Genomic DNA, 14,452 nt, shown 5'->3' with positions numbered 1-14,452 from the left:
TACGCAGGCTCCGCCTCCCAGCTCCGGGTGGGCATTGGACAGTTAAGCCGGCCTGTTAGAGCAGGGGAAGGGGAAGCGCGACTGGAGGCCTACTGCGCAGGCGTAGTACTCAGCACCGCATTGCGATTGGCCTGCACGGTGAGAGGAATTGCGCATGCGCCCAGCTCCCGGCACACTTGCCCAGGCTCCGGGAGGGATAGCTTGCGAGTTTTCGCGGGTTGGTGGCAACGGGTTTCGCTGAGCGAGTTCAGAAAGCTGTCCAAGGAGGGACCTGTGGGGCCGCTTTACCTGGCGGTTGTGGCCGGTGCTGCGGCTGTATCGATGGCGAGAACTGATAACAGCACCTTTGGGAGGTGTGGCCCCAGCACGGCATTTTGTTCTGTTTTAGGCCACTAGCTACTAGGCCCTAAGATTTCCGGATTCTCTGGCTTTGAACCACTTCTAGACTTTCCATAGGTCCGAGCCCGGGCGCCTGGCTTCCCAGATTCGGAATGGGCTTCTGTCTTTTATAAATTGCTGACACTTTCCCACCCAACCCCTGTTTCCTGGACAAGTACTCATTCCGCGCTCTCTTTTCCCATATCGCTTTTATATTGTGCAGTTCTGTGTCCTAGATGCTGTACCAGGTGCTGCGAATAGTCTCCTACTATTAGGGCTTCCGTGCTTGAGAGCAGGATCCTGGCAAAAAGAGTTCGTGTTTCACAGACTTTCTGTGAGTGAAATCCTAAGCGGAACTTGCAGAGTTGGAGGAGTAGGATGAGGGGCTGAGTGTAAATAGGTGTTTTGACTCTATCAAATGTAAGCTAAATTGGAAAGAAATTTTTCGCTGTATGCAAAACATAACGTGCCTTGTTCAAGGTTTTGGGTTACATATTCATTTAACAAGTATTTATTGAGCACTTACTACTTGGCCTATACTATGAAAGGGGCTCGGGGGCATCTGAAAAGTATAGGAAGTGGTCATTGTCCAGTTGGGGAGATGACATATACTGGTTATTTAAATAATAAATAATATCTGATGTAGTGCCAGAGCAAGAGAACAGAGTATGGGATGGAATAGCTAAGGAAGGACTTCATGTAAGAAGTGTTACTTGAGCTGTCTTAAAGGATGAGTAGTAAAATTCAAGTAGACAGTGGAGGAGGAGGAATGATATTTCAGATGGTGAATACATTGAGACCAAAGATAATGTTTTCAGTGGTTAAGGACCGTTGACTTTGGATCCTGTCTGCCTCAGGTTGAATCCTGGCTCTGCCACTTGGGCAAGTCACTTAACTGTGCCTCACTTTCCTCATCTACCAATCTCAAAGAGTTGTTATGAAGATTAAATGAACTAATATTTATAAAGTATCTTAGAGGAAGCACCATGCTGTTTAAATTAAAAGGCTTGGAGGTATAAAACAAACAGAACCCAGCACACTTTCAGGGGACAATGGCAGCAAGTAAATAAAGGTAGGTTAATACGGTGGGGCCAGATTTGAACTGGCAAAAGAGTTTGGCCCTAATCTTGTAGATGATAAAGTTATTATTTTTTTTAGTGGATTAGGGATAGAGAATGAAATTACAAAGGCATTATTTGGGAAGTTTAACCCAGGAAACAGACTTTATTGGGTGAAAATGACCTAGGGTTCCCTTACTCATTACGAATAGATTAATATTCAGAAGTGCAGGTGATGGGTGACTTTTTACCCAGGGATGCTTTGGGGGATAAATATTGAAAATATCAATTCCACAATAAGGTAAAAATTATTTATATTTATTTAATATCTTAAAGGTCTTACAGACATGGATATCTATTGCTATTTCTAAAAGCCAATAATAAAGATGGATTGATTAAATACAAAGTTAATCATATCTGTTGGTGAAAGAGGCTTTGGAAAACACTGTCAAAATCATGATGATCAGGTACCTATGAAAACAACCAGCTATATTTGAAAGACATCATTTAATGATTCACAGCTAACACAAAGAACAGGCATTGTACTGACAATTTAATTTATTTTTGCAATAGGTGCAATGAGGTAGTTTCCTTGCCCTTTTAATTAAAAATTATATTTTATCACTTTTTTTGGCAAAAGCAATATACACACATCAAACTAACTTCAAAAATATAAATGGAAGTTCCACAAAATCTCACCCCACAGAGGTAACAAACACTTTTTGTTAGAGCACGGAGCCCATTCTGAGATACCACATTTCCAGAAATCAATGTTTCTACCTTACAAATATATTGTGAGCTCTCAGACTCAGTGACAAGTTTTTGGTGGAAGCATACATATAAATAATCTTACAATGTAGAAGTAATATTTTTTATATCTCTCAAGAAAGTTAGCATTAATTCTGGCTGTGAGTTGGCAAAACTTCTTTCCACTCTACCTACTGGATGTGCCTAATTAATAGTTACTCCCCTCTTTTTTATAGCTATTCTTCTGTAGATAATGACCACCAGGAGCATTAGCTTCAAATACAGAGGAGAATGATGCAGCAAACTATTATCTAGACATCAGCCAATCAAAAAACCAAAATACTGGGTCGGCCCCGTGGCTTAGCGGTTAAGTGCGCGCACTCTGCTTCTGGCGGCCCATGGTTCGGATCCCCAGTGCGCACCGACGCACCGCTTCTCTGGCCATGCTGAGGCCGGATCCCACGTACGGCAACTAGAAGGATGTGCAGCTATAACATACAACTATCTACTGGGGCTTTGGGGGGAAAAAATAAATAAAATTAAAAACAAAACAAAACAAAATACTGTATAATGATGATTGCTATTCACACTGTACAATGATAATTGGTATTCATAATTATGACCTTGGATTAGCCAAATAAGATTAAATCCTTCTCAAAATGGTTTTAATATTGAATAGTATAATCTAGGGTTTTAGAAATGTGTGACCCACATATACGCTAAAAGAGTTAGCTATAAATATATCTGCTAACTTAGCTAAAAGGCTTATTAACTAGAAGACGCCATTTTCCCAGTCATTTTGAGTAACTTGGACTTGGCTGAGCAGTGGCATTCCAATTTGCTTACAGAATTATCACTAATGCACTGAATTGTGTTTCTCACAGTGGGAATGGATTTAGTCACATTTGTCTCTTCTGCAGCTCAGCCTCACACATAAATAAGATGGCAGCTCACATGTGCTGCTGGAATCCCTGACCTTGATGGCATTAGCACATAATTCATATAGCACGTGACTCATATGTCAATGTTGGCATGTGCCAATATTTCCTTAGCCTATGAAATATGCGGGAGGAGAGATAAAGTCTTAAAAGTAAGCATAAAATGGGTGCATTTTATTGTATGTAAATTGTACCCCAGTAAAGTTGATTTCCAACAAATTCTGAACCTGCAAATCACTTTCAGGAGAAGGAATACTGGTCTTGATCAAGATGTGTGATGCTCAGTAAGCTTTGGGAAGCTGCCCCCTAATACGGTAAGAAAGTTCTGTTCATTTATCATCTTCCAAGCATAATCTAGGCTTCTGGCAAATTAGACCCAACCACTTTGTTCTACATTGAGTTTCAGAGGGGTGAACCTTCCTAGGGGTTTCCAATTCCTTTTGAAACTCCACCATTCTGGAAGGTCTTATTAGATTATAAGGAGGACTCGGAAATGCAAGACACTGTGAGGTTTATGCCATATTCCAAGATCCCTCCACCTGGGCCTGTAATGGTTAGCTCCGGAAACAAGGTCCCCTTTTGCTGGAGCTGCCACCGCTAGCTTCCCCCCTTCTCCTACCCCCTGTATGGCCCTCTCCCGTGGCAGGCCTTCCCCATTGGCCAGCCAAACACAACCGACTGCGGCAGCCAATGGGAGCCACTCTCCTGAACATTCAGAGGATGGGTGCTCGTGGTGTGATGAGAGGAGGTTGGCGCCTGGCACGCGCCCCCCTACATCTGGCAAGTCTGTGACAGAAACAGTAACTCCCCCTACACACGCACACCCGTGCCCCCCGGCTCCCTCTTCTCAGCTGCGCGGGCCCCCACAACCCACGGCTGGCAGCGCCCTGCCTGGCTCCTTGGGGCGCGCGAGTGCACCTGCTTACTCAAAAAGACAGAGCATCCTTTTATCCCAAGGCTTTGGAGGGGGCTGCGGAGGCGCGGCTCAGCTGGCCGCCGCTAAGGAGGTGAAGGAGGTATCTTCGCTCCGCAGCCCACCCCCGCCGAGTTGTGTTGCTCCGAGGCCGACGTGTTTCAGATGCCTTAGGGTGCAGCTCTCTTTGTCCTTCCCAGCTGTGCTCCCTGCCCGATGACCCCGTGCGCTCCAAGAAAGTGGGGGTGGGGAGCCCGAGACCTATATCATAAATGGGGGCAAGGAGAAAGGAAGACCATCCCGCGGTGGTGTGTGACGCTCTCCCCACCCCCTCCCTTTCCGCCTTAGGCTTCCTCCCTCCGGTGTGTCCCTGGGGTCAGGCAGGGGAGGGTCTAGGCAAAGGCGAGGCGGCGGCGGCGGCTTCAGGTGCATCGTAGGATCGCGCGCCAGAGCGTCCCGTCCGAGGGTACGGGCAGAAGGAAGCAGGCTCGCGGCTTGCCACGCTCCTCCATCTCTCCTCTCCTCCCTGGCTTTTGTGTTAGTGCCTCGGAGCTGCAAGGAGGGTGCGCTGGAGGAGGAGGAGGGGGGCCTGGGTGAGAGGCACCCCCTTCACGCGCGCGCGCACACGTTGCCGGCGCACGCAGACACGCGCGGACACACTCACAGACACGCATACACACACGCACAAAGCTCGCTCGCCTCGAGCGCACTAACGTGGCCGTTTTCTTTGTGTGGAGCCCTCAAGGGGGATTGGGGCCCCGGTCCGGTCCGGGGGAGATGGCGCAGCCCATCCTGGGCCATGGGAGCCTGCAGCCCGCCTCAGCCGCTGGCCTGGCGTCCCTGGAGCTCGATTCTTCGCTGGACCAGTACGTACAGATTCGCATCTTCAAAATCATTGTGATTGGGGACTCTAACGTGGGCAAGACTTGCCTGACATTTCGCTTCTGCGGGGGGACCTTCCCGGACAAGACTGAGGCCACCATCGGCGTGGACTTCAGGGAGAAGACCGTGGAAATCGAGGGCGAGAAGATCAAGGTGATCCAGACGGTCAGGTCCGGGAAGGGAGGGATCTGGAAGGGGGCCTTGCCTGAGGCACTGCTCTAGAGGTTGTAAACGTCCAGCGCATGGCTGTGTCATGGCTTGCTGAGCCCAAGAGCCTCGGCACCCCCTCATCCCCTTTGCCTCTCTTAGTGGCCTGGTTCCTACCTCACCCGTTTTTTTTAGGGCAGGTGGGAGTGGTTGCCTTCATGCCCTTTGCCCCTGCTTGACAGCTCCTGCCAGGAAAAGCATGTTTGATCTCATCCTTGACCCTGAACTGGGAGCAGCGGCACCTGTGGGCAGAGGGAGGCATGAGGCATCTCTTGGTCCTGGTCTGTGGGATGGATCCCAAAGCACTTTACACGTCTTGAAGTCTCTTCTACCCCTTGGGTGCCAATCGGCTGCAAAAACCCACTTTGGCTAAGCCCCGAGGTATTAGAGGGGAGGAAATGATGGAAATCCATAGAGAATGAAAGCCGCTTTATTTTAAATTACAGTTTATGGTTAAGATTAGGGCTGAGTTGGAATAGGGGTGGAGTGGGTGGTTCTGGCACAAAGCCATGAGCCCTTTTAAAGAAATTGAGACAGAGTCACCTGCCAGCCCTTCATAACAGACAAAACTTGTTCTTTTGGAACAGTCTCCCTCAAATGATATCTTCTTTATTTGTCTGGGGGTACCTAATAAATGAACTGCCCATTACTCATTCTGTTGGTATTGTCTTCAGCAGGCCTTTGTAAAAATGCAGAGAAACTTATCTGAGGGCCAAGGGAAGTGTTTCGGTCCTTCCCCCTCATTAGTTTATCAAATAGGCTAAGTACAGATATTCTTGTCTGACCATTCGTGCTCACTTTTGGTTCAGAAAAGGTAGAAACTCAATAGGGCAGGAATATTTCAATGTGCAGAGGATGGCGGGAGGGAGGACATGGCAAGGGCAGCTTCATGTGTCAGGGGAGAAGGGAGGGGCAGGGTTATGGGCAAGAAAGACACCTCAAACGGTGCTGGGCACTAAAGACCAACTCTGCTAGCCCCACAGCAGGCCTTTGCTTGAGGCTATGGTTGGACACTGTCAGGTGAACGTCCCTCCTGCTGGTCAAACAGCCCGAAATACCACAAGACCCCTCTTCTGAGTGATGTAGAGAGAAGGGCTGAGTAACTGGGGAGAACGTTGAAACACTCTAAACCGTGCAAGACTCCTGACTGCTTTGATTATTAAAATGAACGTGTTTTAAAATGGCTTCAGAAACCAGGCCAAGGCACTAGATGTCAGGAAGATGGGCAGCTAAGTACTGGTAAGGGAGAGCTCTCAAGAACATCTGAGCCTGAGAGTCAGGAAGATAGGGCACCGTTTTGAAATAGTGATCTTTTTTGCTCCTTGCATTTTGGGGGGAGTTACTACATTTCCTTTTTTAAGTCAAAGTAGGTCTCTGTCTCTATCCTTTCCTAGGGCTCTTATGTTGACATTTGCTTCGTTAAGACTTTCTCTAGTGTGCCTAATGTCTTTAATGTAAGGTTTTAAGATTCTGGAATTTCTAAAACATGCCTTTTTAAATCCAAAGTAGAAATATACTTATGGATGTGCTCTTAAACCCTCAAAACCCTTAAAATTTAATGCTATCACTTGTTTCAAATCAAGTGTCACATTGAGCCAACGAGTTTTTGGGATTTAGGAGAGAGGAAATAAATCCACTGGAAATTCAGATGGAGGAAAAAGGAAGTGTTTGGGAATCTGAGGGAGGAGGAAGGAGGGAGAACAGGGGAGGAGGAGAGGAGGAAGCTAGAAAGAGGGAAATGGGAGGTGAAAACGAGTGGAATCAGGTCACCACCCAATGGCCTTGGGGAACTTTTTAAAAGGTTCCTTCCCTTCTGACACCCAGTACTTAGCCAAACTGGATTTTACAGTCTGCCAAAGATTCCAGGCTTTTTCCCAGGGGGCAGAGCCTGTGACAGTGTGACTCACTAGAAACAGAACTCAGCACAACACCACGTGCTGATAAGCGCTTAATACAGGCTTTTTTGGGAAGATGATATTTTCAAGAGGGCAAAGCCTTGGACACTGCTCATGGAGGGGCCTCTGAGTGCAGGTTCTGAAGGAGCTCAGGGTGGGGTGTGGGAGTGGGGAGATGGTGACCCTGCCTCCTGTAAAGCTGCTTCAACCTCAGAGCCAAAGCCGGCAAGTGAGACCGCATGTCTGTGGGAAGAGGGCAGAGCATGGCAGCTAGCACAGGATCTAGAGGGGAGAAGATTTTGCCCCACACTCCGGCTGGCCTGGAGTTTCTCAAGGAACAAGTGCCAAAACCATGCCATGAGGTGACTGCCAAAGGTTTCTTCCTTTGGGGGAGGGAGAAAAGTCCAGTGTGACAGGCTGTGGTGGTCCCTAAATCACAGCCAGCAATAGAAGGCTGTCAGGCTATAAAATGCCAGCCCTCTCAGGAGAGTGGTCAAGAGGTCTCAGTGAGCAATTCTCGCAGTCCAAGGGTAGGGTGTGGCCTCTCCTGGGCTGCTCTGTGTGGCCCAGGGTAGCACACACGTCAACTCCTGCAGGGGGATGACAGATTTAGCGTATATGGAGCTACTCTTTTTTTTTTTTTTTTTTTTGGTAAGGAACATTAGCCTTGAGCTAACATCCGTTGCCAATCCTCCTCTTTTTGCTGAGGAAGATTGGCTCTAGGCTAACATCCATGCCCATCTTCCTCTACTTTATATGTGGGACATCTGCCACAGCATGGCCTGATAAGGAGTGAGTACATCCATGCCCGGGATCCAAACCCACGAACTCTGGGCTGCCGAAGTGGAGCACGCGATCTTAACCACTATGCCACCAGGCTGGCCCCAGGGCTACTATCTTAGTTACCAGGGCCATCCCTAGGGCTTTGAAGCCCTATTTGGTGTCTCCAATCAAAGTGTCCCCAGCCCCTCCCCATCACAACATGTATAATCCAGTGTTTCCTGGTTAACATGGACATCAAGAAAAGCCTCCAATGAGTAGGCAGTAATAACAACAACAACTTCTATTTATTGAATAAACAAAGACTCCAGGCTAGGCCCTTTACATGCGCTATCCTATTTGATCTTCACAGCAGCCCTATGAAATTAGGACTATTATTATCATTCCCAGTTTATAGATAAGGAGACCAAAGTTAGAGAGATTAAATGACTTGCCCAAAGGCACATGGATCTGGGCTTCAGTCTTTGACCCTTGAGCCCAAGCCCTTCTCCGTCTCACTATCCTGCCTTCCCTGTGACGGGGCTGGGAGTGTGCACTGGGTAGGTGGTGTGCCAGGCAGCCAGCCTTGTGGTCTCTTCTGGGCTGGGGGCCCAGGGTTATAGCCCCAGGACCAAGGAGCCTTCAAGACATCTCCTTCAGCTGCACCCTAGACATTGAACTGAGTACCTGGGTTTTGCACCCTGACGGTCTCACCTTGGGCGTGCGAATGTGAATGTTCAGAGATGGAAGAGACCTTAGAGAATCTCTAATCCAACGTCCTCATTTTACAGATAGGAAACTGAGGCTTAGAGAGGGAAAGTGACCTGCCCAAGATCACACAGGGCCAGGCCTACAACTCAGGTCTCTAATCCCCTTCCTGGTGCTCTTTCCATATAGATCCCCATTCTAGACTACTCCCATGGTCCAGCCAACCCATGCAGTTACCTGTGACAGGGACACGGAGGGACATCATATGAGCAAGCTGACAGTCCTTCTTGACATCAGCCTAGGAAGGGTGAAGGCATCCCCCAACCCCCAAAGGAAGGGTGGAGCTTCCCTTAATGACCATTATGTGTCTGTCTCCTGTGGGTTTAGCTAACTCATATTGAACCTGTCTCAGTCTGAAAGCACTGGAAAATGCCAGATAGGAGTATGTGGGGGTAGGATGGGGGAGGTAGGAGAGGGGAGGCTCAGAACTAATTTTTGAGCCATTCTTCATAAATTCTCATGGAAGCACCCCCTCCCGTCTAGTTTGGTTCCTCCCACAGGCTGGGCACCCCCTCTACCACAGCCCTCCAGACCAGGAAACTGCAGGTCAGCCATGGCTGTGGGCAGGTGCCGCCCAGGACTGTGGATTTCTCGTCCTCTGCTGATCACTTGGAAAAACACCTACCTGTGTTACATCACTGAGTTGACAGGGGCTGAGCTAAGTGTTCCCTCAGAAGCTGCCTGCAGTCAGGATGACATCATGTCTTCCTTAGGGCTTCTGAGCTTCCATCTTCTGCCAGTTAGCTTAATGGTTAATTATCCATCAGTGTGTGTTTCTCTGTCTGCCTTGCTGCCTCTCTTTCTGTGCGTGAGTTTCTCTTTGTCTCTATCCTCCTTTGCCAGTCTCTGTATCAGCCTTGTGTATGTATCTTAGACGAAGATGGGACAGTCCAGCTAGTTGAAAAAAGATTTGTCTTAAACTTTTCCCATCATCCACTCGGGCATCCTCCAAAGGTGACAGATGTATTTGTCTCCCTTTTTCCACTTCTACCCTCCCCCGCCAGCCTCCAACAAAAGGACATTCATGCCTCATCTGTAGAAAGATACCAGATATGTTCCCTAGGGAAAAGAAATACCCATGTCAGCTAAGAGCACGTGCAGGGTGTGGGGGACCTGCTGAAGCTTGCTCAGGCAGTGGTAGCCCCAGCAAAATGGTTAAAAAGGCTAAATTTATCTTTGGCAGCTCCCCACGCTGTGCCCTTCGACCCTCCTCCAGCATCCCCGTCACTTTGGGCCTGCCCCCAGCCACCTATGGCATGTTGCTGGCATTCTTATCTCTTCCCGCTGCCCACTGACTGCCTTTGCCTTGTCTCTGTCTCATCAATAAGAAGCCAAGCTTTCTGTGCTTTCCAGGATGAGAACCAATGGATCCAAGGAGCAGTGCTACCAGGACAGGGCTGATGGGCCTTCTGAGACAATGGCAACAACTAAGATTTGCAGAGCACTTTATATTTTGCAAAAGCTCTTTCTTGTGTGTTACTTCATTTGCCTAGTCATTTACTCAGCTACTAAGCCGGGGAGCTGGAACCCGGGTGTCCCAAATCCAAAGCTACTCCTGCCTTTTTTTTTTCCCCCAAAGCCCCAGTAGATAGTTGTATGTCATAGCTGCACATCCTTCTAGTTGCCGTATGTGGGACACGGCCTCAGCATGGCCGGACAAGCGGTGCGTCGGTGCGCACCCGGGATCCGAACCCGGGCCGCCAGCAGCGGAGCGCGCGCACTTAACCGCTAAGCCACGGGGCCGGCCCAACTGCTGCCTTTCTAACAGCACTGGCTCAATTAGTTGTCAGGCCAGACTTGATGGTGGAGGTTTCAGGCCAGGAGGGAGAGTGTGTATTAGGCACAGTGTCATGTACTTACAAGGAATGCTAATCCTCACAGCATCCCTACAAGACTGCTGTGGTTATCCACGGTTTCCAGAGGAGGACACTAAAGATAGAGTAAGTAAGTTGCCTAAGGACATGTAACTAGTACTACATGTACTAGACATCTAACATGTACTAGTAGTACATGAGTGGGCCGAGATTTGCACCCAAGTCGGTTTGATTCCATTACACGCCACTGGCCCTTGGAGAGAAAAGAGAATCTGGGGAGCGTGTATGTGGCTAAGGGGCAGTCGTCCCCCCTGGCCTCCATGTAGATGCAGTGCCCACAGGAAGGGAAGAATGGATGAGAGGAGAGCCAGCTGCAAAAGGGGAAGGAGATGCTTTCACTGTCTGACAGGAACCAGGGGTTTATGAGGATGCTAAGAAGAACATGTACACCAAAGCCCCAAACAAAATGAGGTCGGTTGTCTGTCTAGTGAGCCTGACTGCTGTGCTCCCCCTTTGTGATGGCTCTGAGGCCACACCATCGGTTCTTCTGATTTTCTGCTATGAGCAGCCTGCTTCCTGGTTCATCTCTGATCACAGACAGGAGCGCAAAGAACTTGGAGTGGGGTTTATAAAGAGCTGGAATGGGAGCAGTGCCTACAGTTTAAATTCTGAGCCTCAAAATAAAAGCTTCAAGGCTCCCCATGGCATTGGAAAGGCAAAGGTCTCCAGCAGAAAGGGCCCTCCCTGCAGTTCCGGCAGCTTGGGTGGTGTATACAATTCGGAAGCCAAAGAAAAGCCAAACAGCCAACCTACTCAGCCCCAAACACCTCACACACTCCCACCCGTGTTCCTGCTAGTGGCAGGTATTTTTAGAGTCCTGAGCTCATGGTGTTAAAGCATCTGCCACACGCCTGAGGGCTGGTAGGGATTCAGCCTTACTCAGAGGCAAGAGTTAGGACTACTGGGGGGTGGGGGTGGGGATCAGGAGCCAAGTGGTAATGATATTCTTGTGCTATAACTGCTTTCTTCCCACTGACCTCCATTCCATTCCTGGCCTGCTCTCTTTTTCTTCCTGCTCAGAGCACTAGAGAGGTGGAAAAAATCAAAATCTTTTTTGTCTCTTCTTGCTGAAGCAAATCAGTCTTCAAGGACTTATGTTTTTCTGTGTAACAAAAGCCAAATGTTTTCTCTGAAATTGCCGTGGCAGATACCTAGAATGCCAGACTGTTGGTAATTTTGGTGGCTCAGGCCAATACTGCTTTTTGATGATGATGATGGTGACCATGTTGACAACCATGATGACGAGTGATCTAATGCAGAAAAAGTCTGCTTACAGTTTAGCTGGAGAGATGCCAAGAGCACTGACGAAACAATTAGAGAACAAATAAATATATTCTAAATGGTGTGGTACAGACTCAAAGTGCAATAGAAATTCCTAAGAAAAGAGAATTGAAGAGAAGTTGCAGAAGGTTTTAGGTAGAAGGTGGAGGCATGAGCTGAGCCTTGAAAAATGGGTGAGATTTGGATAGGACAATGACAGGGCAACCAATTCTGTAGGAGAAGGGTAGATTAGCAGGACCAAAGGGACAGAGCAGGGAATGAACCAGGTATTGCTGAGTAGTTTGAAACCAGGTTGGTGGGGTCAAATTATGGCAAACAGAAATTTTTTCATTTGATGCTCCATACAGTAGAGGACTATCATACTTTCTTGAAGAGGAGGATGACATGCTGGTACAAGCAGGGATTTAGGAAGGCTAGTTCGAAAGCAGCATGCAGGAAGCATTGGAATGGGGACATCTAGAATCCAAAAAACTTTGCTGTAGTTCAGGAGTGAGAAGAGGAGGGTCTGGCCTAGGGACATGAATATCAAAATAGAAGAAGGGGTGAATCTGAAGGTTGTGCCAAAGGAACATGGCAGCCATGTCGATAGAGGAGATGAAGGGGAGCCTGGACACTGAAAATTGATGTTCAAAATGATGACTCTAGGGCCCTGTAAGATCTTCACTCAGCAAAGAGATTCAATTATATTTACTAGATTATACTTACCAACTGCTAACTCCAAATAAAGGCGATACTTCGTTGTAAGAGCCGTAGTAGTCAATTAGTGGCCATAATCAAATTTTCTTTGATAACAGAGAATTGTATACGGCCTTGGGACCATCATTCTGAGTATGAATTTCTCTTGTCCAAGACTTTGGATATATAAAGGGAAATAGATTGGGCTGAATGTGTGTTGACTCCAGAGTCTCCCTTGGGAATTTTGTCTCTGTATATGTTACTGATATCAGCGTTTTTCCTTTATAATTTGGCCTTTTTCCCAAAATCTGAGATGCAGAAGATAAATCCAATGAGCTAAATTACCTTTTACATAACAAAGAAGTGAATTTAAAGTAAATTGAGCTAAAAGATGAGACTTAACACTAACTTTGTTTTCTTTAAAAAGTCATGTAGGGGCCTGCCCGGTGGTGTAGTGGTTAAGTGCGCACGCTCTGCTTCGGTGGCCTGGGGTCTTTGCAGGTTTGGATCCCGGGCATGCACTGACACACTGCTTGTTAAGCTATGCTGTGGTGGCGTCCCATATAAAATAGAGGAAGATGGGCACGGATGTTAGCTCAAGACCAATCTTCCTCAGCAAAAAGAGGAGGATTCGCATTGGATGTTAGCTCAGGGCTAATCTTCCTCAAAAAGAAAAAGAAAAAAAAACTCATGCAAAAAACCCCCAAAGTAATGTTTCTTACAGTAGAAAATTTAGAAAAATACCAAAAAAATAGACGAAAATAAACAACACCTATAGTCCCACTGCCCATGAATAACCATTAATGTTCTGGTATGTACACTTCTGGTCTTTCCTATGTGTTTGTCTATGTTTAATATTTTTTTAAAAATTGGGACCATAGTGTATGAAAATTTTATATCCTACTTTTTTCGCTTACTTATATTTTGTGAACATTTCCTCCACCATTTGTTCTTTGAAAACATTATTTTTAATGGCTGCATAATATAGCCCATTGTATAGATATATACATATACTTTAGCTATTCCTCTCCTGGTGAGCATTTAGGTTGTTTCCCATTTTTTAAAAAGTATAAATAATCTTGCAATTAAGATCTTTGTACAGAGTTTTGACAACATCTCTGCTATTTCTTTTGTATAGATTTCTGGAAGTGGGATTATAGGCTCTAAGAGTTTTGAACATTTTTAAGGTTCTTGGTAATATTACCAAATTGCCTTCCAGAAAAGTTGACCAATTTACATTCCAGTTTTCAACTAAAAACCTTAAGATTTTTCACCTCAAGATTTTCAGCGTAAAATCTTAAGAAAACTTTATAAACCCTGAAAGAAACTTCTCTCTATACTTTGATAAGTCCATTCTGCCAATCTGTCAAAGAACCACTTCCTGTGTCCGGACTTGTCACCTCCTTTTTATAATGCCACAGAACCGTGTTTTCTCCTACCTATTCATATTTCCTTTTCTGACTCCAAATATGGGTTTTTGTATCTTCCAGGTTCAGGTGTGGGACACAGCGGGGCAAGAACGCTTCCGCAAAAGCATGGTGGAGCATTACTACCGCAATGTGCACGCAGTGGTCTTCGTCTATGACGTCACCAAGATGACATCCTTCACCAACCTCAAAATGTGGATCCAAGAATGCAATGGGCATGCCGTGCCCCCACTAGTCCCAAAAGTGCTTGTGGGCAACAAGTGTGACTTGAGGGAACAGATCCAGGTGCCCTCCAACCTAGCCCTGAAATTTGCCGATGCCCACAACATGCTCTTGTTTGAGACATCGGCCAAGGACCCCAAAGAGAGCCAGAACGTGGAGTCAATTTTCATGTGCCTGGCTTGCCGATTGAAGGCTCAGAAATCCCTGCTCTATCGTGATGCTGAGAGGCAGCAGGGGAAGGTACAGAAACTGGAGTTCCCACAGGAAGCTAACAGTAAAACTTCCTGTCCCTGTTGAAACCAAATGGTGTACATACAAGATCAATTATCACTGGAATTGTTTCTTTCCCTTTTTTCCGTGCCTGCATAACGCTGACACCTGCTTGTTTCCACAAAAAATTGATATTAAAATAAAATTTGTATAGATTA

At 46.9% G+C, this 14,452-nt stretch overlaps 1 protein-coding gene across 1 annotated transcript; it reads left to right on the top strand.

Moving 5' to 3' along the window:
• The first annotated feature begins 3,929 nt into the window (after nt 1-3,929).
• RAB33A (RAB33A, member RAS oncogene family) lies at nt 3,930-14,452 on the top strand. Its single transcript, XM_004437291.3, has 2 exons — nt 3,930-5,069; nt 13,866-14,452. Exons 1-2 carry the CDS (start codon nt 4,812-4,814, stop codon nt 14,319-14,321), a joined length of 714 nt encoding a protein of 237 aa, XP_004437348.1. The 5' UTR covers nt 3,930-4,811; the 3' UTR covers nt 14,322-14,452.

This window comes from Ceratotherium simum, chromosome X (genome assembly GCF_057802395.1).
Source record: "Ceratotherium simum simum isolate JZ-2026a chromosome X, ASM5780239v1, whole genome shotgun sequence".
Classification (NCBI taxonomy): domain Eukaryota; kingdom Metazoa; phylum Chordata; class Mammalia; order Perissodactyla; family Rhinocerotidae; genus Ceratotherium; species Ceratotherium simum.
This window is presented reverse-complemented; position numbering and strand designations above follow the sequence as displayed.

Bases quoted from the DNA above. Each gene is read 5' to 3' on its own strand.
- RAB33A (XM_004437291.3), top strand. From the start codon at position 4,812: ATGGCGCAGCCCATCCTGGGCCATGGGAGCCTGCAGCCCGCCTCAGCC. The intron at 5,070-13,865 runs GTGATCCAGACG...TGTATCTTCCAG, and splicing joins TCGAGGGCGAGAAGATCAAG to GTTCAGGTGTGGGACACAGC.